The sequence below is a fragment of the Cryptomeria japonica genome, chromosome 8 (genome assembly GCF_030272615.1).
Source record: "Cryptomeria japonica chromosome 8, Sugi_1.0, whole genome shotgun sequence".
NCBI lineage: Eukaryota > Viridiplantae > Streptophyta > Pinopsida > Cupressales > Cupressaceae > Cryptomeria > Cryptomeria japonica.
In genome coordinates, this window is record NC_081412.1 from 487,971,070 (window position 1) to 487,997,362 (window position 26,293).

At 35.5% G+C, this 26,293-nt stretch overlaps 1 protein-coding gene across 2 annotated transcripts; it reads left to right on the top strand.

The window, feature by feature from the left end:
- Positions 1-491: 491 nt before the first annotated feature.
- On the top strand, positions 492-3,657 carry LOC131077270 (protein HOTHEAD). Of its 2 annotated transcripts, XM_058014722.2 has the most exons (7): positions 492-1,024; positions 1,109-1,371; positions 1,513-1,903; positions 2,112-2,461; positions 2,552-2,908; positions 2,997-3,033; positions 3,351-3,657. In XM_058014722.2, exons 1-6 carry the CDS (start codon positions 952-954, stop codon positions 3,018-3,020), a joined length of 1,458 nt encoding a protein of 485 aa, XP_057870705.2. In that variant the 5' UTR covers positions 492-951; the 3' UTR covers positions 3,021-3,033; positions 3,351-3,657. The 2 variants fall into 2 exon arrangements, with proteins under 2 accessions (XP_057870705.2, XP_057870704.2); XM_058014721.2 differs by having other exon boundaries at positions 496-1,024; positions 2,552-3,033.
- The last annotated feature ends 22,636 nt before the right edge of the window (positions 3,658-26,293 follow it).

Consider the following 26,293-nt stretch of genomic DNA (forward strand, 5'->3'; position numbering starts at 1 on the left):
CTCTATCTTGTTATCTCACTCTCTCTCCCCCTTCTCAATATGCAAAAAATAGAGAAAAAAAAAAATAATTATTAACCTTTCACACATTTTCGGCGTGCCCATTGCACACTAAGGTGCAATTGCTAGTTTATGCTTATAATAGCCAGTAGTCACTACTTATTGACAAGCTAGCGCCAACTACTGACCCTCTCCCCTATATTGGAAAAGCATAACAAACAAACCTGGTTAAATGAAAAAAGAATTTTTTAGTACAGCCTAATTTAATTGAAGAACACAGTAAGAGGCAGAGCCGACTATGGGTAGGTGGAGCAGGACTAATTTCGAAGACCAAATCGGCCTGGAAGTTTCACTTAATTTCTACCGCAATCCTCGGTGTTGTCGTTGGTCTGTGATTACGCTGTACAGACCATACTTTAATGAGATAAAGATTTGAACCTGTATTAGGTAGTTTCAGAACAACTATATTTATCAGTTAAGCTTTTTTTTTTGGTCGTTCGATTCTTAAATGATTATAGAGTAGTTCGCCTAATACTGTACTAAGTTACCCTCTCCAAAGCAGTTCGCATTCAATATGGCGGGGACTCTAGAAGTTAGTTAGGTGCGTTCAGAGACTGTCGAAGAGGAGATACGTTTGTTGAGATGGAGAAAATGGATTGAATGGCTTTCGGCGTCCACAAATTTTCTTCTTAAGTTATATACCACTCAATCTCCATGGTTTTAAAAATTCCAACAACGCATTTGATTACCCATCTGGTTTTGCATAAGACAGTAAGGTTTGATAGTTTAATGACAAGGTGCCCGCTATAATTAGGAGGGTTTCATATTTAACAAGAATGATTGAAACCTGCCATATTTAAGGAGAATATTTATGTACTAACTAATCTTGGAGCAACTGGAATACAAAAGTGAGTATATTCTGTCTGATTGTCTTCACACAGTAAGGCAGCTGAGATGGGCATTAAAGCAAGCACAGTGCTTATATTCCTTCTCCTCTTCCATGACTTCCTCTGCATCTCTGCAAAAGGTTGGTTACTGTCCCCTGTTTTCTCATTTTTTATGATATTCCTCGGATTGAATGTTCTTTCTTACTGGTTTTGTTTTTGGTCAGGAGGAAAACATTCTTTTGTGAAAGAAGCCAAGAAGAGCGGGAAATGGACGAAGTTGAAGTACGATTATATAATTGTCGGGGGAGGCACGGCAGGGTGTAGTCTGGCTGCCACTCTGTCTCAGAATATGTCTGTTCTTCTCTTGGAAAGAGGTGGATCTCCATTTGGTAACGAAAACATAACGCAGATTCAAAATTTTCATACAAATTTGCTGGACTATGAATCGCCCCACTCGCCCACCCAGGAAGTTATTTTTGAGGATGGGGTGAGTGTGATCATTTTGTTTTAAGCCCTTTTTCCTTCACAAAGATTGCTAATAATGGGTAAACATACCCAAATTTGAAATCTTCTTATTAGGGTAAACATACCCAAATTTCAAATCTTCTTACTATTTTTCTCAATCTAGGTGATAAGTGCAAGAGCAAGAGTGTTGGGAGGAGCCACCTGTCTCAATGCAGGATTCTACACCCGAGCGAGTCCAAGTGAGGTGAGAGCCATGGGACTAGAGGCACCCCTGGTAGAGCAGTCTTATCGTTGGGTGGAAAGTATGGTAGCCCATCGGCCGCTCCCAAACGAATGGCAGGTTTCAGTGGCGAAAGGTCTCACGGAGGCAGGCGTTTCTCCTTACAATGGCTTCACATATGATCACATCCCCGGCACCAAGCTTGGTGGGACACTATTTAATAGCACCGGACATCGCTCTACAGCTGCTGATATTCTTGTCCAATCTGCCAATCCAAGAAAACTTAAAGTTCTGTTGTATGCAACAGTTCAACGCCTTCTTTTTGCTACCGAAGGTATTTTACAGTTTCTTCTTTTTCTTACCATTCACAAATAATTTTTCTCTATTCATACAGAGCGCAAATCTTTATATTGAAACTTTTTCAGCTGAAAATTCTCTATTCATACAGAGCGCAAATCTTTAGATTGAACCTTAAACTCAACAAAACTTTTACTTTGAGATATTCAATATAAAGGAGCAAAGTAACACAATATTGTTTGCAGGAAAAACGAGGCCAAAAGCGAATGGGGTTGTTTTCAGCAATAGAGATGGGTCTAAGCATCGAGTCCTTTTGAAGGAAGGTAACAGTGAGGTCATAATCTCTGCAGGGGCTCTGGGGAGCCCACAGCTGCTTATGCTGAGCGGAATTGGGCCTGCAGAAGAATTGAAGTCGATGGGAATACGAGTGATAATGGACCATCCTGCAGTGGGGAAGGGCATGGCTGATAATCCCTTGAATTCAGTTTTCGTTCCCACTGCAATTCCAATCAGTATGTCTCTCATTCAGGTAGTGGGTATCACCAAATATGGAACCTACATAGAGGCATCCAGTGGGTTTGGACCCACCGATACGGTATGTCTTAACATTCTTCATTTCATCATGATGTATATATGTATATCTAATTTGCTGTGTGAGTAATCTGTACTTTCTGGTGAAATGCAGAAACTAGTGAAAAATGAAGGAATTATTCTAGAGAAGGTGAACGGTCCACGTTCCAGAGGTTATCTGAGATTGAACAGTACCAATGCTGAAGACAATCCGGTTGTGAGATTCAATTATTTCGAGCACCCGGTAGATCTGCAGAGGTGTGTGGAAGGAATAAAGACCGTCCAAAAGGTCATAATGTCCCAATCTATGAAAAAATTCATCTACCCCAACATGAATCTGACCCAGATCATGAGATCAAGCTTTCAACAAAGAGTAAACCTGATTCCTCGGAAAACAGAGGACTGTGAATCAATAGAGCAGTACTGTAAGGACACTGTCACATCAATTTGGCATTATCATGGAGGATGTCAGGTGGGTAGTGTTATTGATGGAGATTATAGACTGATTGGAGCAGATGGTGTTCGAATCATTGATGGATCCACTTTTAATTTCTCTCCAGGAACTAACCCTCAGGCTACTGTGATGATGCTTGGAAGGTGTGCTTTCTTTTTTCATCCCAACATATTGAGATGTTCTTTTGTTGAATATATAAGTTTCTACAATCTATTAGATTTGGAAGAGTAGTTTATGTATTAGATTGTGTAATAGTTTTTTTATCAATGTTTTGGATCATGTTTAATTTTTTATCATCAGACTGAATGAGTGCTATCAGAACCATGCACTCATTCATCCTGGATCATTAAATATAATCTGAAATGTTGATACAAAATCCACTACACAATCTAATTCAGAAACTGCTCTTCCAAATACTCTTTCTGTTATGTATAAAATAAAATTTATATTTCCTGTGTAGATACATGGGAGTGAAGATTCTGACAGAACGATTGGACTCATTGGCAAAAGTAAATTTGCAGCATCCCACATAGCTTTTATACCATATTCACCATTGATATTCTCTTTATACTGTAGAAGTTGGGTGTGTATTGCACCACTTAAGGTGGTGCTTTCATAGCCTTTCATAGCTTCACCACTCTTACTTTTTGTTCAATTATTAAAATAAATGGCAAGGAGAAAAACACTCCTTAGTCACCAGCCCAGTTGGTGGAGATGGTTCTAAGGTTTATATTATTTAATTAATAAAAGATTTTATTTATTTATTATATGTTTTTATTTTATTTTATTTTTCATATTGAACAATGTTTTTAGATTTGATTTTAAGAGGCTTGCAGCTAACCATTCTATGAGAGATCATCCATGTTTACAAAGTTATAATTTCTAATGGTTATCGTTGAAGTATATTATTTTATTTAATATTAATACAGTTCACATTTATTAATGAGAAACTTATTATTATGGGTCATTAGTTTATTTGGTGGAGATAGTTCTAGCAAATTTAATATGTATTTATAAGATATAATTGTACTGAAATAGGTTCTTGGTGGTCGAACTTAATGTGGAAAAAGAAATTCCACTTTTTAAGTTTCTTACCCATAAATGATATTTTAATTAAAAGATAAAACAATCTAAATAATTAAAATTATATTAAAAGAATGATTTTGATAAATTTTCAAAATGATAGGAGATAATATATTTAGGTTGAACTTTTGATGTTGATTTGTTGATGTGTTGTAATTTGCCATCAACATTTGGAATAAACAACCTTGAATCTCTTTCAATTATTATTGTAACACATTTGATTGTGCCAAGTGGCTAGGCATAAGACTAGGTCACACTACGTAGTATAGTTCTAATGATGTAACCTTCTTTGTTGTCATTGACGCCTTTTTATGATATGCTCACCTATTTTGACAAGAAACAATTGCTATAATAAGAGTAGTGGGGTCTATTGTAGGATAGGAAGAAGACCTTATACTTTCTTGCTACTAATCAAAACCCTAAGGAGTAAGTAATATAGAATTTGTACATGATACAAATAGACAATGTGATATTACCTATTGATAAAGATGTGTGTGAAGTACTATCACACAATTAAATATGATTTGTGTGCAAATGTATTTTTCAAATTTTAGATCTACAATGCTATACTTTCTAGTTGTCATAATAATGACCTAGGATAATCTATAAATGCATAGTCCTAGTTACTTAGCTCAATATATTTGACATGTGAGATGAAAGAGGTAATGGTTAGCTTCCAATAATGTTGTCTTGGGGTTGACATATTATTTTAAATTTGGTGGATTACACTACACTTATTGGCCTAGTCCAATCTAGTAGGAGGTTAAGGAGATTAAACCACTCTCAACAAAGGTTATAGATAAGAAAAAAAATCAATAATGGATTTTGGAGCTCTATAATAATTACCCTTTGGTTACCATTGTTTTTTTCCAATTCACATGTTCTAACTTAACTAATTGAGCATCTTCCATCTAATTTAGATTTGCCAACTTGATAACCTATTTGACCATAATTGTGGTGACAACTCTATACCACCACTCGACCACTCATGATAGATTATGGTAAGCTTCCAAAGGTAAGGTCATCCTTAGACCCAAACCTAATCCTCAAGGGTTAATTCATGATGACCCTACCTATGCATATCACTTTTGGGAATTAGAGGCTCCATGATTGCCACACTAGAGATGGAGATATTTTATCTTCTTCTCATATATGGGATTGCTTAACTTGTTTCTAAGTCATAACTATTTATTGAGATTATGTTTTTAATTTTATCTAATTACAATAGAATGATAATAAATGCATTCAAACCAAGTTTATGTTTTATGCCAACATTAGTATACAAACATACACAAAATCACATAGGTACCATGTCATTCCAACTTTCCTTGTTCATATAATGATTGGAATAAGTATACGTCATTTATACACAACATAACTAACTCTTGATTATGTCACATACATTTAGCTCTTATACACCACACAAGTATAGATTGTGGTTAGCTCAAGCATAAACCACATATACATAGGGTGACTAGCCCGTACTTACACCATAAGTAAACCTAATGATGTAGGCATCTAATGCATACACACATTATGAATAAATTAAAAAACCTTAAAAATACACATTATGGCTAGCTAACAAAATGAATTGGTTTTGACCTTATTGCAAGCATCTAATCCTTCTCTTAATTCACTAACATAAAAACTCATAAATATATCCTATTAAAAAAATGAATGTTGATGCATCTCATTCAGCATTGTAGATCCCATCATTTTTCCTAATCTATAACCACTTATGATGACAAGAAAACATATTTATTGTTGTTATCATTAACAAAGGCATACTTATAACAACTTACACAATATATAGGGCCATTTTACATAAGTATACGATGATTGTCTCACACATAGTGACCAACTAGTAAAAGGCAATGGGTGTGATACCATTGCATGCCTCTTCCATTACCTAGTTTTCCAACACTTACCCTTTTAGTGCATCTTAATTAGAAAGAAATGTTGGTGATCCCATACTAAATTAGGCGATCCATCATTTTCCTTAGTTCTTTGCACTAACTATGATTACGAACAAGCACTTCATACTACCCGCAATCATCATAAATAAGGTGTAAGCATAATAACACACATCACCCAAAGATAGTAAAAGTATTTTTACAACTCATTAATCATCTATGCCATAATACAATTGTATAAATTAGATAATTATGACATCTTATAGTATTACCATAGATCCAAGATTAGTTCCTATATTATCAATCCCTTGGACGAAAATGATAATCAAAATCATGAAACCATAGCTCCAAAAAATTACAACATAGGAGACACATTTCTTATTATACATGAATGCTAATTTTGAACTCTTAAGAGAAGCAGATCTTAACATCTATTTATTGCATGCCATTAGTGAATGCCTATATTAATTGTATGAAATTAGGTAGCTCATGGTATTTGTTTTCTATATGCTACTAGTGAAAGTTAGCTAGCCCTATGTGTTTGGTGTGGAGTCTAATCAGTCTCCAAGTGGGAGATTGTTGATATGTGGCGACTGACCATGCAAGTACTGTACACTTGTTGTGTATCCTCACTTATAAATGATAACACCAACAACACCATCAACTTTCAAAGTGTTTGTACCAGAGACAAAGTTACAACCATAACCAAGCTATTCTAGCTTTCTGGCAAAGAACATAAAATTAAGAGAGCCCTAACCTCTTCATCAAAGTTAACTTTTAAAGAAGACAATTGGTTGGTAATTGTATTAAATCCATTTAAATGATCTGCTATAGATCCTCCCTCACTCATTTTCATATTAAACAAATGCTTCATAAGAAATACCTTATTCGAAGCTGAGGGTTTCTCATACAGTTTAGCTAGTGTCGACATCAAATCTATAGTCGTTGTTTCTTTTGATATATTGAATGCTACAAATGGTGCAAGGCATAACCAAATGGTTCCTAGTGCCTTTCTGTCCAGAATATCCCAATCTTCATTTGACATCGCGGTCGGTTTCTTTGTCTTTCCTTCCAATGACCGCCACGAATCCTTTTGATACAGGTAATCCTGCATCTGCATTTTCCATAACTGATAATTTTGGCCGTTGAACTTCTCAACCTTGAATCTAGTTTCTTCCACTGCTCCCACTCAAATCTGAAAGTCCTTGCCAATTTACAGAAATACACGACTCTGATACCAATTGTTAGGGTTTAGGCAGATCTAGAGTAAATACAAATTAACAATTATATGCAGATACAAACACAAAAGATGAAGAAAAATGCATAACACGAAGATTTTATGTGGTTCACCCAAGATGGGCTACATACACAGAACACAACTGTCCAATCTTTTCTTATTATCCAGTAAATGGGTACAACACCATTACAATGCCCTTTTACATTCCAACCGCTTATAACAAGAAATTTATAAGGCAACACTCAAAGTCAGTTATCTTTTAGGTTTTTTTTTTCAATGTCAGTTTTTCAACAAAAAAAAGATTTTTTTTTCCTCGAGGGCTGCACCCCCGAACCCCTACTCTCGGGGGCTACTGCCACCGAACCCCCGCTCAGGGCCTGGCTTGCCCCCAAACCCCAATGAGGATACAAAACGAGTGTACAATACTTGCATGATTAGTCGCCACATATCAACATCATCAAGTACTGTTTTGAATGTAGAGAACATGGGAAGATCAAGGAAAGAGGAAAAGGCCCTGGGCATGAGAAGTCATGAGGGAAGTCAAAGAAAGGACACTCTCAATCTAGAGGAAGAAAGGATTGCTAGTATAGTGGAAAGCTAGGACATTTAAAGAAAGATTGTTGGTCTCAGAAAAAAAAACAAGGAGATGGAAATGAAGATGACACCAAGGAAGCTAATGTTGCAAGTAATTGATGTAGGAGCATCCCTGGTTCACAACAATCTTGCATCAACCAAAAACATTTTCCTTTCTGTTTTGTTTTCTATTTGCAGTTTTAGTTTTCCTTTCTGTGTGTCTCGGTTTTGGCTCATTGGATCTTGCAGAGTTGGATTCTACTTGAAGACTTGATCATCTCTCTTGCTTTCAGACCGCATCACATTTGGATCACTTTTTGGCAAGATATCGCTACCGGTTTCCATGACAGTTTCTTGTTACCAGATTGACAGTTCTTTGTTACCGGTTGCCTGGAGCTATTCTGGTGATCTTCCAGAACCCATTCCGAAGCTTGCAGAGCCTTGGGCGTTGATTTCGATGTTCCTTGGCGTGTGGCCGACCTTTTCCCACGATCTACGTTTCATCCTTTGGATTTTCTGAAGGAATCTCTTGGCGGAGGCCGACCTTGTTATTTTCATGTTAGGTCTTGTTCTTTGGGTTTTGATCCCTTTTGGGCCGATTGGATTATTTGGATCGATATATATATATATATATATATTTGCAATTATGCTTTAGAATGGAATGAAGAAGAGAATCAAGTAGCTAGTGTAATGCCCACACCCTAGTCGGACTTTTAAAACCCGTTTAACCCTGATTGACTTCCTATGTGGCATTCTTGAATGGTAGATTAACCGATATGCAATGTGTAGTTTAGATAATATAAATAAATTGTGCATACTTATTATTGTGCTTTTGCATCGATTCTCGTGTAAATGTAATTGTTTCCTAACCCTTGAGATAAATCTTGAGCTAACGCCTTCATTGAATATGTATATGTATATGCATGCTTGTATGAATTCATGGGTGCAGGAGATTGCAGGTACAACACCGCTTAGGGCAAGGCTCGTCTCCTTTGGAATTTGCAAGGTTGAGTATGCTCCTTCATCTTTTGAATTCGGATTTAGTGGTCATATAACTCTCGTCTTGCCTTAGCCATGGTCAGGTGAGCATCGTGTGTGGATTCGTGGGGCTTGCTTTTCATTGGGATGCGTGTCGAGAGATTTGGAGGACTTCCTCGATTTGCGTGCCTTGCGCGAGGTAAGTGAGGTTTGTTATCCTAAGTATTAAATTCAAAATTAATGAGTAGGCGTACACAATAGTGATATAGGAATTTAAATAGGTAGCTTCTTTTATATGATTAATCACTAATTTAAGAGATTGCTTTAAATTATTATTGTAGCAAGCTTAAGGTATTTAATTGGGGTTAGTGTGCTCATTTACTCATTTGTAACATTTATGCATTTGTAGTTGAGAAATTTGAATAAACAAGACTCTTGCATTAGATTAGTCATTTATTTAAAAATGTCGCTTTATTATGTTATAGCAAGTTAATTTAAATAGCTAATTTTAAAATAACGAATTTATTGAGTTATGCATTTTAGAAAGGAAAAATTTTAAAGTCATTTGGGAGATAGAATTAAATTACTCATTTCCGCATTTTGGAAGAAAAAAGGGGTAAATTATTATTATTAAACGAAATTATTTCCTTTTTACTTGTAAAGTCGATATAGTATAAAAGTTTGATTTTTTAGAAAATTAAATTAATCAAATGCCCTACCCGGTCAATAGTTTCGAAATAAAAAGTAGGCCTAAAATTTATAGTGAGAAATTAAAATTTAAAAACGCAATAAGAAATGGAAGTTTTTTTTTAATTTTAAAGGGAAAAGGAATAAGAGGTTTCCATTTTTCATCCATTTTATTTTAAAAATAAATGCCAAATTTCGAAATTTAAAATTAGGGTAAAATTAGGGTTTCACCTTTTAACCTAGTTTTGTAGACATTTTGGTGGTTCTTGGCTTTTGGGTCTTTTTTTTTGGAGAAACATGGTTCTTGCAAGAGAGATTGGGGATTTTTGGAAAAGGATGGAGATTTAGAGCAGCAGATTTGGGAGCTCTTCTTCATCAAAAAATCTCTTCCCGGAATGCATTTGGAGGTAGGAATTTTAATCTACCCTTTTGTTTATTGTTATGCTCTCCATGAAATGCTGGAAAAATAGAAAGGAATGCTACCCATGAGTGTATCTTAAGATTTTGTTTTCAGTTGGGTTGAAGGCTTGGTTGTTCTTGGCTTTAAGATTGACCATGGTTTTTGGGATATTTTGAGAAAGAGAAAATCTTCTCCATTTTTAGTTTAAACAATCTGGAAAATTCATTTTATGACTGTAAAAAAAGGGGGTTTTTCTACATTTTCATTTTGGGTGTTTTGTTCATGCTTATTCAACAAAAAAATAGTTCCCAGTTTGCTGTTTATTATGAGAAATCTGGAAAACATATGGGTGATGAATCCCTTTCAAAATGGGAGATTGGCTGGGATGTGAGTTTCTTTCAAAAAAATAATATACAAAATCAAGGAGGTTGCTGGAAAATACCTTAAAACCCTGTTTATAAGATTGTGTGATATGCATTTGGGGGAATTGTTATTGTTTCTTTTTATCTATTTCTATTTACAAATCTGTGTGTTGAAAACAAAAAAAAAAAATAATAAATAAAATAAAACACAAAAAAAATAAAAAAAATAAAATAAAATACCTTACCTTGCCTCTCGCAGCAGGTAGCTTCTGCTACCAGTTGGTAGGCAGCGCTACCACTGGTAGCGATCTGCTACCAAATGGTAGCAGTGCTACCCGAGGTAGCAACCTGCTACCATTGGGTAGCAGCGCTACCAATGGAGGGTTGCGCTACCAACAGGTAGAAGGGGCTGCCAAGGGGAGACCCACGTGGTTGTCCACGTGGGATTCTTTCCCTCTCTTTTTTTTGCAATTCAAAAAAACAGATTTGTTATATTTAGTTTTTAATTAATTTCTTTTATTATTTTATATAATCTTTTAAAAAAAAGGGAAAGAAAGATATGTGTATGTAGTATATAAAAAAAAAAAAGGGGGAAGAATTCTGATTATTAATCAAATTTAAAACTAGTATTAGGGATTTAAAACTAGTCTCCTAGATATTATGAAATTTTAAATTCAGTTCTTATCTTATTAAATTTCAAATCAGCACATAAATATATTTGGATTTTTAGAGAATCAACGCCTAGAAAATCCATACTTTAATGCAAGGTTTTAATTTCATATTGGTTACATCATAATCGAGTTAATATTTATTATTAACATGGAGTAAATAGTGATGGTGGTTTAATAAGAGTTTTAAATAAAAGTTAATTTAGCTAGTATAACGAAGTATCGACATTATTAGTCAGAGCAATATGATAAAACGAATACCTCTACCGGATAATGCCTATGCTGAATTAAACTTCTATTATTGAATTTGGTTATGTAATGGTAAGACTCGACATGATAGTGTTGGTTGCAAGTTGGTCAAGCCCCTAATTAGGAAACCGTCAAACAAGAGTATCCAAGATTGTTTGTTTCTTTTTGTTTGTTATGTTTCGATTTGACCTGCTTTTAAAAGGGATCATTATGTAAATTCCGACCGAGAGGTCTGTTGTATATTGATTTTATTCGCCTAAGTGGCAAGATGTAAAAGACTTATAGATCATGTGTTCCTAACGATATAATGCCAGAGGGGTCTTGCAGTTGAGTAGACCCGGAGATGTAGCCCTTTAGGGGTGAACTCCGAGATCATATCTGTGTTATGCGATGTTTTTGCTTACTTTGTTTTATGTTTTAAATTATCATGGATGGTTGTATTTCTTGCATAAGTGTATGGTGGAAATTTAATAAATTCAAATCTAGGTACATAACATTATTTATCTTGATAAATGTAGTAAATCAGATTCATAAAACATCGTAAAATGTGATTATGACAAAGTATTCAAAATATGTTAATTTAAGTTGTAATAGTGGAAAGAATTTTGCTAGAATACTTCGTTGGGTAAATTTGTTAATAAGCGTGTTAATGGGATGATTGTAAAAGGGAAGCAAAGTTAAAATTTATGTCACAATTCCTAGATTGAAATCTAAAGGATGCACATCATATAAATATCTACTTTATTTACCTTAGTAAATGAATCACGCCATGTTAATTATGTTTCATTACATTGGACGAATTTGTTAAGTTATTTCACGCTTTAATCATAACCAATAACCCTCACCAGATTAATTTGATAATCGTGTGGACTCATCTAGGCATCCATGTTGTATATTGGATGAATATACTTAATAATTCATGTTGTAATTATAATCAATAATCCTCACCAGATTAACTTTATAATTGGGTGAACTCAATTAGATATCCATATTTTAATCCTTATAAATGGAATCCCTCATGATTGCTAAAATTAATCTAAAATGGGAAAGTAATTGATTTGTTGTTTATACATTAAACCTAGTAAAATAATCTCTCTCATATTATTTTCATTTAACAAAAAAAAAAATGCAATAAGATAATTGCATTTTAATCCTAATAGAAGAACGTCATTATGATCTTATTATTCTAATCTTGAAATAATGATTGTCATCTAGTTAACGATACTCTAATTTAAAGGATGCTCTCGTGTGTCCTAATGCATATCCACTTTAATGAAATAAGTCCATTTATTTGCATTATTAAAACTTCAATGAAATCTATGGCTACTCACATTATACCTTTCATAAAAGAACTTCAACTCATCAGTTGGCTACGCACGAAATCAAATGAAGGGACCTCACTCTATTAATTGTAGTTAAGCTTTAAGGAATGAATTTCTCTTATTAACCATGCTTTTAATATTGAAGAAAGATAACAAGTGTGGGTGAATATTTTAAAATCAAATGATGGAATCCTCGTTCTACTAATCGCAGTTTAACCCTAAACGAATGAATCTCGTTACGCATATTTATAGCATTAAAGGATGATGTCAAGTGTGGATGGTTATCTTAAAACCCTAAAGAATGAACTTTGTTATATTTAAATCCCTTGAACCTATTGGGAGGCCTCCTAATGAAATTATGAATTAAAGTGCATTGGGTAATTAACCTCTCGATGGCTTCCTATCCACCCAAGGTAATTGAACGCTTCCTAAAGTTATAAGATGTCAAACCATTGAACACATATTTAATCAAGATCTATGCATTTTCTCGTAATTAAGATATCCAGTTTAATGGATCTAATGACGCAAGTTGAGTTAGGTGTAAGGATTGTAATCGCGTTGGGAAACCTCTTAGGATCATTTAGCCTTCCGCTGTGTTATCTAGTTAGAGATAACTTTAAGATAACTTCAAAACTATCTTAACATTGTAACTTTTCATTAACGCTCTTTATTATTATTATTTAAAAAAAAAAAAAAAAAATTTACACTCTAAATGAGTGTTTTTTTAACTTAAACCCTTAGGGGTTTCCTGGCGGGGCATTACAGCTAGACTGTGCATAGAAGATAGATCTTTCGATTTAAGGTCCTGGTTGTGACCTATTCTACTAGGCTTGTCAGTCAGTATGTTGTAACCTAGTTGGATGTAATCAAATTTCATGCAATAAATCAATCTATTCTGCATTGCCTCCATCATATCTTTGAGTTTCCGTTGTGTTTATTCTTGTTGACTGGTCCAAATTGATCTTTTTGAGGTCCCTCCTCACCGATGTCTTCTTCAAGTGGTATCAGAGCGAAGTTTCGTTTCAGAGGTTGTGTGTCCTAAGATTTTGTTGTAGGGTGGCAGATTGCAAATCCAACCTACAATTGCAGAGGACTAGTGTGAATTGATGGCGCGAAGAGGAACTAGGAATGGTGGAGCGCATGGGAATGCATACCCTGCTGTGATGGAGATGTTGTGAGGAATAGAAGCCCAGTTAGAAGCCATGGAGACAACCTAGAGAAGAGGCCAACACATTGAAGATGTGAGTGAAGATGAAGGAGAAGAAGCCGCGACAAAACAAGTAAACCTACTAGCAGTTGATCTCGATGAAGAAAGGTTTTTAAGGGTTTTTATTAGGGCGAACACTAAACCTCATTTTACCCCATCGGAATATGATGGGAAGCTATATTCGGACAAATTGATGGATTGGATCTTGGAGATGGAGAAGTATTTTGATTTTGAAAACACTGCAGAAGAGAGGAAGGTGAAATATGCTTGTACCCGATTGAAAGGTCATGCATCTCTTTGGTGGGAGCATTTGCAAGTTGATAGACAAAGAAGAGGTAAAGAAAAGATTAAGACATGGGATCAGATGATTGCTAAGTTGAAATCAAAGTTTGTGCCAACGAATTATCAAGTGGATTTGTTCCAGAAGTTGCAGAATCCGAGACATAAGGAATCTAGTGTGAAGGAGTACACCAAAACATTTTACAAGTTGAACATCAGATCCAGACATGTTGATGATGAAGTTGAACAAGCTGCAAGATATTTGAACGAATTTTTCATGTCTATACAAGATGAATTGAGTATGACCAAATTGGAGAGTGTTGAAGAGGCCTACCAATATGCCCTAAATTCTGAAGAGAAATTGAACAAAAGACATGAGTAGAGACAGAGAGGTAGAGGTGGAAGGTTTACCAGAGGAAGATTTAAAGGAGGAAGAGGATATACTAGAGGAAGAGGAACCAATATGATCAAAACAAGTACAAGGAAGTGAGAAAAGAAGGTAATTCATACCAGAAGGATGATAGAAATTTCTACTGGAGGAGAGAGCCAGATGGTTACCGGAATGAGAACTTTGGAACACAAGACAAGAGGACATTAAGATGAACTTGCTTTAAGTGTGGAGGAGAAGGACATCATGCATTCGAGTGTAAGAAGAACAAGGCTACTGGAAGAGCAGTAGTGGTGGAAGAAAACCCCACCGGATCAGACAATAAACCGGAAGATGGAGAATTGTTGATGATGAGGAGAGCATTGTATCATATCGGAGGAGATGAAGAGCTCTAGCAAAGGAAGAATCTATTCAAGACTAGATGTAAGGTATTCGGTAAGTGTTGTAAAGTTGTTATTGATAGTGGTAGTTCAGATAATCTTGTTTCAGAAGAGATGGTGAATAAGTTAAAATTGGAGAGATTGAAACACCCTAAGCCTTACCAGATAGCATGGATTCAGGATGAACATAAGTTGTTAGTAAGTGAACAATGTTTGGTGAAATTGAAAATTGGGAATTATCATGATGAAGACTTGTGTGATATTATGCCTATGGATATTTGTCATCTTTTGTTGGGTAGACCTTGGCAGTTTGATAGACAGGCAATACATGATGGGAGAAAGAATACATACACTATTGTGGCCAATGGGATGAAGCAAACCTTGTTACCTTTGGAGGAGCCTTTGAAGAATGAACTTTGTACAAATGACAAAATCTGTTTAGTAGATGGAAGGAAATTCATGGATGGACTGAGACATGAGAATGTGTGTTTTGCCTTAATTACTAAGAAGACTGAGAGACCAGAACTAGAAGGAAAGCACCCGGAAGAGATAAGAGATTTGCTGACATAATATGAGGACATCATTTCAGATAATGTACCTAATGGATTTCTAGCTATAAGAAGTATTAGTCATTGCATGGACTTGGTTTCAGAGCTAGTTTGCCTAACAAAGCTGCACACTAGTTGGCATCGACAGAGAATGAAGAACTGAATAGACAGGTGCAAGAGCTGTTGAAGAAAGGTTTGATCAGGGAGAGTCTTGAGCCCTTGTGCAGTACCAACAGTATTGGCACCTAAGAAGAATGGAGAATGGAGAATGAAGAATGTGTACCGATTCAAGATCAATAAACAAGATCATAGTGAAATACTGATTTCCTTTGCCTAGGATGGATGACATAATGGACTGTTTGAGTTGGCCAAAATACTTTACAAAGATAGATTTGAAGATTGGATATCATCAAATCAGGATCAAAGAAGGTGATGAGTGGAAGACACTATTTAAGACAAATGAAGGACTATATGAATGGTTGGTGATGCCTTTTGGATTGACTAATGCACCAAGTACTTTCATGAGGCTGATGAATGAGGCATTGAAGAAATTCTTGGGTAAGTTTTTTATTGTGTATTTGGATGACATTTTGATTTTCAGTAAGACAAAAGAGGAGCATTTGTTGCAGTTAAGAAGAGTTTTGCAAAGGTTGAGAGAAGAAAAGTTGTTGCTCAATATCAAGAAGTGTACTTTCATGAAGGATGAGTTAGTCTATTTAGGATTTGTGATATCTGAGGATGGTTTGAAGATGGACCTTGAGAAAGTGAAAGCCATCATTGAGTGGCCTACACTGGAAAGCATTGGGGAGGTAAGATCATTTCATGGATTGGCTAGTTTTTACGGGAAGTTTATCAGAAATTTTAGTTTAGTTTGTAACCCTATGACTGAGACCATGAGAGGAGATCAGAAGAGATTCAAGTGGACCATCAGAGAAAACAAAAGTTTTGAACTGTTAAAGCAGAAAGTGACTGAGAAGCCTGTGTTAGCTTTACCGGATTTCAATAAAGTATTTCAAGTGGATTGTGATGCAAGTGAAATAGCAATAGGAGCAGTCTTGAGTCAACAAGGGAGAGCAGTATCCTATTTTAGTGAGAAATTGAATGATGCCCGAAAGAGATATTCAGTGTATGATCAAGAATTTTATGCCATAGTTCAAGCCTTGAAGAAATGGAGACACTACTTGTTGCTTAAGGAGTTTGTGTTGTATATAGATCATCAAGATTTATAGTATTTGAATAGTTAGAGTAAGTTGAATCAAAGACATATGAGATGGGTAGAATTCTTGTAAAGTTACATCTTTGTGATAAAGCATAGAAGTGGAAAATCTAACAAAGTTGTTGACGCATTGAGTAGGAGAAGGAATTTGCTGACAAAGATGAGAGTGTCAGTATTAGGTTTTGAAGATTTGAAGACCTTGTATGATGAAGACCTGGATTTTGCAGAACCTTGGAAAATATGTAGATAATTGGTTATGGTTGGATTATTTCATTTAGGATGGAATGTTATTCAAGGGAATTTAGTTGTGCATACCTAAGAGTTCCATGAGAGAGAACCTGATAAAAGAGAAACATAGTGGAGGTTTAGCCGGACATTTTGACATTGATAAAATAGTTGCATTGGTAAGTGAGCAGTACTTTTGGCCCCATATTCATAAAGATGTTAAGAGATATGTGCAGAGTTGTGGAGTTTGTCAAGTTGCAAAAGGTAGAAGTCAAAATGTGGGACTGTAAACCTTTGACAGTACTGGTAAGACCTTGGGAGGATATAAGCATGAATTTTGTAATTGGATTTCCTAAGACACCATGAGGGAATGATTCTATATTTGTGGTAGTGGATAGATTTTTGAAGATGGCTCATTTCATACCTTGTAAGAAGACATCAGATGCATTGCATGTAGCAGACCTATTTTTCAAGGAAGTGGTGAGATTGCATGGATTACCTAAAAGCATAGTTTCAGACAGAGACACTAAGTTTGTTGGCTATTTTTGGAGAACACTTTGGAAGAAGATGAAGACAGATTTGAAGTTCACTTCTACTTTTCATCCACAGATTGATGGATAGATAGAAGTTGTTAATCGAAGTTTGGGAAATTTGTTGAGATGTTTAGTAGGAGACAAAACCAGAAGTTGGGATTTAATTGTTACACAAGTAGAATTTGCCTACAACAATTCAGTGAATAGAAGTACCAGAAGAACACCTTTTGAGATTGTTACCAGAGTATATCCTAGAGGAATAGAAGAATTGAGAGATATTACCAGTGAAGACCGGAGGAGTTCAGAAGCAGAAGATTTTGCAGATCACATGGTAAGATTGCATATTCAGGTTAAACAACATTTAAAAGACATGAACAACAAATATAAGGAGAAGGTAGATGAGAAAAGGAGACATAAGGAATTTGACGTTGGCGATGAAGTGATGGTATATGTGAGAAAAGAGAGGTTCCCGGTTGGAACCTATAACAAGTTGCAGATGAAGAAGTTTGGACCTTGTAAGATTTTGAGGAAGTTCAGTTCTGGAAATGCGTATGAAGTGGAGCTACCGGATAGTCTAATTATTTCACCTATATTCAACATTTCAAATCTTCATGAGTACCATGAACCAAAATTCCGCGAGGATAGAGTTGCAGACTTGGAGAAACAATTTCCTCAGAAGGAACCAGATCATATTGAAGAGATTTTGGACAATAGGATTGGGTGTAGTACCCAAAACAGTCAGTATAAGGAATATCTTGTGAAGTGGAAGGATAGACCAGTTGAAGATTCATCTTGGATTTCTCAAGAAGAGGTAGACCGCCTTAGTTTCCCTTTGAACCCAACAAAGTGAGAGACTCAATTTTTCATTAACCCTGGATGTCTGATGCAAAAACATCCTCGGTTCACGACAATTTTGCATCAACCAAAAACATTTTCCTTTATGTTTTGTTTTCTGTTTGCAGTTTCAGTTTTACTTTCCGTGTGTCCCAGTTTTGACTCACCAGATCCTGTGGAGTTAGATTCTACTTGAATTCTTGATCATCTCTCTTTCTTTTAGACCACATCGCATTTGGATCACTTTCCGACAAGATATCACTACTGGTTTCCATGATAGTTTCTTGTTACCGAATTGACAGTTCTTTGTTACTGGCTGCCTGGACCTATTATGGTGATCTTTCGGAACCCATTCCAAAGCTTGCAGAGCCTTGGGCATTGATTTCAATGTTCCTTGGCATGTGGCCGACCTTTTCCCATGATCTACATTTCATCCTTTGGATTTTATGGAGGAATCTCTTGCCAGAGGCCGACCTTGTTATTTTCATGTTAGGTCTTGTTCTTCGGGTTTTGATCCCTTTTGGGTCGACTGGATCCTTTGGATTGATATATATATATATATATATATATATATATATATTTGTAATTATTATTTAGAATAGAATGAAGAAGAGAATCAAGTAGCTAGACTGTGCATAGAAGATAGATCTTTCGATTCAAGGTCCTGGTTGTGACCTATTCTACCAGGCCCGTGAGCTGGTATGTTGTAACCTAGTTGTTACTGGTTGGATGTAATTAAATTTCATGCTATAAATCAATTTGTTCTACATTGCCTCCATCATATCTTTGTGTTTCCATTATGTTTACTCTTGTTGACCAATCCAGATTGATCTCTTTGAGGTCCCTCCTCATGGGTGACTACTTCAGTAATACTTTACAAGATGCCTTGATTCTGTGTTTAGATAATGTTAATGCTTCTTGGGTAATAGATTCAGGGGATTCATTTCATAACACAGACCATAAAAAATATTTTCTAGATTATGTTCAAGGTGATTTTGGACAGTTATATTTGGGTGATGATGAGCATTGCCAGATTGTTGGAAAAGGCAAGATAAATATCAAGTTGCAGAATGGAAATGACTGGTTGTTGCAGGAGGTAAGGCATGTTCCTAATTTAAAAAGAATTTTAATTTCTATAGGACAAATGGGCAATGAAGGTTGTGCATAGTTACCTTCACAGACAATTTCTGGAAGGTCACTAAAGGTGCAAAGGTAGGCACATTGTATTTGTGTACTGGTAATACTTATTTTATCTTAGCTGCTATAGAAAAAAGTTGCTGTAGGGACAACTACAATAGATGTTGCAAGGACAGATTCAAAACTGTGGCACCATAGACTTGGGCACATGAGTTAGAAAGGGATGAAAATCCTTCAGTCTAAAAATTTATTTCTAGATTGAAGCAGATTGATTAACAATTCTGTGAAAATTGTGTTTTTGTCTATGGTAAACATAAAATAGTCAGATTTCTCAAGGTTGGGAAAGAGAAGAAGAGTGAGAAATTAGAGCTTGTGTATTCAGATGTATGGGGATCAACTCAGGTATCATCTCTTTGTGGTCCTTGTTATAATGTTATTTTTATAGAAGATGCAACCAAGAAAACATGGGTATATTTCCCAAAACATAAATTAGATGTTTTTGAAAGTTATAAGAAATTGAAAGCTTTGGTGTAGAATGAGATAGGAAAAAGTTGAAGTGTCTTGAATCTAATAATGGAGGCGAGTATTGCAGCAAAGCATTTGAAGATTACCGATCTTTCAATGGAATCTAAAGTCAAAAAATAGTTCCAAGAACCCCACAAGAAAATGGTGTGTCTGAGAGAATGAATTGGACCATCATGGAGTGTGCAAGGGGCATGAGATTGCGTGCTAGACTGCCCCTACAATTTTGGGTAGATGTTGTACATACGGTTGTTTATTTGATAAATAGAGGACCTTTAAATCCTTTGGATGGTGTCATTCAAGAAGAGGCATGGATTGGTAAAAAGGTAAACTATTCTTTTCTAAAAACCTTTGGTTGTGAAGCTTTTGTCCATGTTGATAAAGAAAATAGGACCAAGCTTGATGCTAAATCTAAAAAATGTACCTTCATTGGATATGGAATGGATGAATTTGGTTATCGGTTATGGGATTTTAAAAATCAGAAAAGAATTATAAGTACAGATGTTATATTCAATGAGAAGGTCATGTATAAAGAACAAATGCAGGAAAAGAAACATGAACATGTCAAAAAGGAATATGTGGTGCTGGATGAGATTCCTAAAAATAAATGCCATTAGTACCTGATGCTCAACAACAACAAAATATCCCACAAACTCCCACAAGTGTTAGGCATTCTACGAGGTTAAGTAGGCCTCCTAAAATATTTTCTCCTTCTTTGTATTCTATTTTATTAACTGATTCTGGTGAACCAAAAGGATATGAAGAAGCAATGCAGGTGGATGCCAAACAACAGTGGGAGCTAGGCATGAAAGAGGAAATGGATCCCTTGATGAAAAATCAGACTTGGGACCTAGTCCCATTACCTGTAGGAAAAAGAGCCTTGCCAAATAAATGGGTTTATAGGCTAAATGAGGGGGATGGAGGACAAACAATATATAAGGCCAAACTTGTGGTTAAAGGTTTTGCACAAAAAAAGGGTATAGATTTTGATGAAATATTTTCTCCATGTTGTAAAAATGACTCCAATTAAAATTGTTCTAAGTCTTGTGGTTGCATAAGACTCGCATCTTGAACAACTAGATGTCAAAACAACTTTTCTCCATGGGGATTTGGAGGAGGAAATCTACATGCAACAACCACATAGATATGAGGTCAAAGGTAAGGAGGAGTTAGTGTGCAGGTTGAAGAAGAGTTTGTATGGCCTAAAACAAGCACCCCGACAATGGTATTTAAAATTTGATAGTTTCATGGCTGAACAAGGTTACCACAAATGTCATTCTGATCATTGTGTTTATTTTAAGAGATGACATGCTTGTTGTTGGGTCTAACATGCAACATATAAATGAACTTAAACATAAATTAGAAAAGTCATTTGCTATGAAGGATTTGGGTGCAGCTAAGAAAATCCTTGGTATAAGGATTTCACGGGATATAAAAAATAGAACATTAAATTTGTCCTAAAGTGAGTATATAAAGAAGGCATTGAAAAGATTTAACATGCAAAATGCAAAAGCAGTTGGTACACCTTTGGCTAGTCATTTCAAATTGACTAAGGAGATGTGTCCAAAGACACATGAAGAGGTAAATAAGATGTCTAACATCCCGTATTCATTAGTTGTTGGCAGTCCAATGTAAGCGATGGTATGCACATGGCCAGATGTTGCACATACAGTGGGAGTTGTGAGCAGGTACATGAGCAATCTGGGAATGGAACATTGGAACGTTGTCAAATGGATTCTCAGGTATTTGAGAGGTACTTCTAGCAAGGCATTATGTTTCAAATGATCAAATGTTGCTCTATGAGGATATGTTGACTCCGATCTGGTAGGTGATATTGATACAAGGAGGAGTACTACAGGGTATGTTTTTAGTGTAGGGGGAACTGCAGTTAATTGGATTTCTAGACTGCAAAAGGTTGTTGCACTTTCAACCACTGAAGTTGAGTATGTAGCTGCTACCGAAGCTAGCAAGGATATGATTTGGTTACAACGTATACTGATAGCCAGAGTTCCATTCATCTTGCAAAGAATTTTTCTCTTCATTCAAGGACAAAACACATTCAACTGAGGTACCACTTCATACGGTCTGTTTTGGAGGATGGCCAGTTATGGCTTGAGAAGATTCACACAACTGACAATCTTGCACATATGTTCATGAAGGTAGTCCTATAGGATAAGCTTATTTCCTCCTCAGTTTCTCTCGGCATTTTTGACTAAACATCTTGAAATTAAGAAATAGCCGAGTCCAGGAGTTTTATCCAGTGGGAGCTGCAAGTTTACCAGTGTAATCTAGGATCAGTCTCCAAGTGGGAGATTGTTTGGTGTGGAGCCTGATCAGTCTAAGTGGGAAATTGTTGATATATGGTGACTGATCATGCAAGTACTGTACACTCATTATGTATCCTCATTGAAAAACTGACATTGAAAAAAAAACCCTAAAAAATAACCGACTTTGAGTGTTGCCCTAAAAATTGCTTGTTATAAGCATCTGGAATGTAAAAGGGCATTTTAATGGTGTTATATTGATTTACTAGATAATAATAAAAGATTGGACGATTGTGTTACGTGGATGTAGCCTATATTGGGTGAACTATGTTAAATCTCCGTGTTATGCATTTTTCTTCATCTTTTGTGTTTGTATCCACATATAATTGTTAATTTGTATTTTCTTCGGATTTGCCTAAACCCTAACACTAAGTTACAATTGAATACTTCTTTTAGAAGAGAATGCAAGCCCTAACTCATGCCATGCTAGATCAACACTAATTTTATCTATATGTGGTTTGTTGGTTTTATGATTTTGGTGATCGCCTCAAGATGAGTTAAATGAGTTAGTTTAAGAGGAAACTTGTCCTCTATCATGCACTTGTAGAGTCCTTGCTCAACCCTAGTTGTGATTCCAAAAAGTCAACTCCTATAGAAGTATCAATTCAATATTGTGACATTAATGGTACAAGAACAATAATTTGAATAGGCTTTATAGAGTATAAGAATAATGAGTTGTATCATATGAAGGGTTTGTTACAAGTGCAGTTGTCGTTGCACCAAAAGATCAACCTATTAATGCCTGATACAACCACTAGACTTATAGAATCCATAGGAGATGGTTAAGCCATGTCACAAACTTGATCGCTATGCTACATAGCATAAGGAGACCAAGGGCACACACCTTGCAACAATCCCCCCCAGTGCAAGCGAGGGGTTTGAACCTGTGACCAAGCTCTGATACCACCTGTTACAAGTGCAGTTGCTATTGCACCAAAAGGTCGACCTATTAATGCCCTATACAACCACTAGTCTTATAGAATCCACAGGAGGCGGTTAAGCCATGTCACAAACCCAAGCGCTACACTGCACAACACAAGGAGACCAAGGGTACACACCTTGCAACAGGATTTACACCATAGTCTAGTTGATCTAGATACATTAGCCTAGAGGTATCCATTACACTATACAATTAATGTAGAGGTCTCAGGATCAATTTACCAACACATACGTAAACAATGAGCACACATGAGCTAGTCTCAATCTAACACACACACATATATAATAATACAGACTCATTATGAAAAAATTCCATTCACTTCATTCAATTATTATTAAAATACATTAATTATTAAACATGATTAAATCCAAAGATATAATATTAGATAATATTCTACTTTCAAGTACATACATTTTTGGTTTATTGCAATCTATAGGCTTAACACACAAGTATTCACCAAACAAACATCACTATTGTATTTGGCACCAATTTTCGATGAATGTTTGTTGAAACATCGACAAACTATTGTCGGATTACCGACGAAATGCTAAAAAAAATTCGTCGCTTTTCCGACGTGCCGTAATTCGTCGAAACCTTGACAAAGAGCCATTGAAAAATGCCACCAAAAATGGGACCGGTTTACGTCGGAAAAGTGACGGAAACTTTGTCCATCTTGCGATGAAAAAAACCACAAAGATTGCAAAATGTCTCTTTCTGAATGTCGAAAAAGTGCCAAAAGTTTGTCGCAATTTTGACGATGTAGAGCATATATTACAACATAAACATCATCGTGCTTACAACGACTTCGTCAGAAGTTTTTTAGTAATCGTCTCGATTACGACAATATTGAGCATGTCATTGCGACGAAAATATCGTTGCACATATAGCGCACTTGTTGGAATTTTGTGGTTGTTCATTCCAATTTCGACAATGTGTAGCAAGCCTTTACGACGAAAATTTTGTCGTGCATATAGCAACTTTGTCGGATGGTTTAAGGGGTTTGTTGGTATGTGTTCATCGAAATTATGACGAAAACGCTCTGTTTAAAAAAAAAAAATCGTTCAAATGAATGCTTTTGCAAAAATATAATAGAATATATTAATATAATATAATAGATGAGTAAAAGCACAAAACTATGTCACGTTTCAGGCCAACTTATCAACACAAGTGAATTTAAGTAATTCTAACCAAAAATTAATTTTAGTCAAATATATGGTCTATAGAGATTCATTATAGCTATCTTATATATGGGCCACAATTTTTTCAATTGGAATTGTCTAGTAAATGTATATTTTATACCACTTTAGGTCTAATTACCAAAAAAAATAAAAAAATAAAAACTAATGTTTCAACAACTCCTACTCTTATAAATAATATTTTTTTTTGAAATGTAAAAATACCCTTTTATAGATTTATGAGTAAATTTTCTAAAATATATATCTCTTAATATTTTAGTTAGTTTTTGTTAGGCCCAATATGGAAAGCTAATAAACTGAGAGGGGAGGGGTGAATCGGTACTCCAAAACTTTTCTTGATTAATAAATTTACTGCTATGCATAAACAGAATAGTGCAGTAACATAAAATAAAGTTAAAACAAATAGATAACAATCATACATGATTCACTCCATAGCACATATATTTTGGTTACGTAGAAACTCTTGGTTAGAGAGAAAAACTGCGGTGGGGATGGCACCCACAACTTCACTACTGCAATAATAAAGAGTGCTTGGTTAGAGCTACATTTTAGCTAATTCTGATAGCTTGCCCTATTAGGAGTAACAAGATTTGTTAGATCTACCTTGCTAAAGGATTTTACAACATTTAATTTGAATTTTGCACCTGGTTAGAGGCTTTACAATTTATAGACTTGACTAGAGTCTTTTACCCTGTTAAAGGTTTCTCTTTCAAATTCACAATATTACAATAAAATCATTACAAATATCTGCAACTTTACATCTGAAATGTTATAGCAGATTCTATGTGCTCAGAATAAGATTACCTTGCTTATAGCATACCTCGGTAACCCATATAGTAACTCAGTAAACCCTTCTGTTTACTTTGTTCTTTGACTGTTCTCTGAAAACCTTCTCGGTGACCTCTGTGTCTCTGTAACAGTCTTCTTACACACATACATACACCCTTAACTCATGCTGTATAAATAGATCTCTTAAGACGGTGATTTAATTCATTGCTTCGATCTTACAAACAAGATTCCTCGAATGAATAACTATACAAAATATTTCATTGGTTAGATTGATCTCAGAATCATACACAATCTTCTAGTGCAATTTCCAATGTGATAACGGTTAGATGCGCCTCGATCTTGTAACACATTTTCATATGCATGTCCAAGTTCAATGTATCTGGTAACACGTTTCATTCAGTGTATATCAACTCGGTGTGTCATCTTTGCTGCTCGATAGTCATAAAAAGATACTCGGTAGACAGCTCGGTGTGTACTGCGTTCTGTGACTACTTTCTTCTGTAACCGACTAGACTGTACATACCAACTTCTCTGAGTGTACCGACTGCATGATTCAGTAGAGTTAACCAACTAGAGTATATAGTATGACTTTGAATATAGAAACTAATGGCAATTTGATAAGTAGTAACAATCTCCCCTTTTGACATTAGTTGAGATGTTTGACAAAAACTACTTTCAAAGTCATAACTCAAAAATCTATATACTTTGCAAAATGACTATACTTGACAGTATATACAATAGTCAATGAAATAGTATATTCATATATACTCCCCTTATCATTATACTATACTTAACTTTGATTTTGCATGCTCAGTTCTGTGCTTGTGTGCTCTGCTTATTGTCCTTGAATACTTTGCATACTTTGCTCGGTATACTCCCCCTATATACAATACTCTGAATACTATATCAAAACTGTATCACTCCCCAAATATATAGTATCACTCCCCCTTTTTGACAAACATCAAAAACTTAATTTCCATCCGGGGGTGGTAACTAATCAAAAATGGATTTATACTTCTTCCAGGCATCGGTGAGTGCGACAGAGAGTGCATCTTTGACACTTTCCATTATAGAATTTTGTGCTTGAATATCAGCCAATAGTGATATTAAGCCATCAAGAGTACTTCTCTCTTGTTTAGTAGATAGGCATGTAGCTCGGTTAATCTGTTCTTGAACTAATGAAAGATGAGGAAGGAATAATGTCTAGAGTGTCATTATATCCATCCTGATCTTATGTTCTTCATTTCTTAGTTCCAACTGTTGAGCCATTAGCTGTTGAAGCTTGGTATAAAAATTCTAAACTGAATTGGGCTCTGGGGTCAACTTATTTGAGAGATCGGTGATCTCTTTCTCAATTGCATTAGTTTTATTCTTGATATCTTTAATGAATATGGAAAATGTACAAAGTTTTTG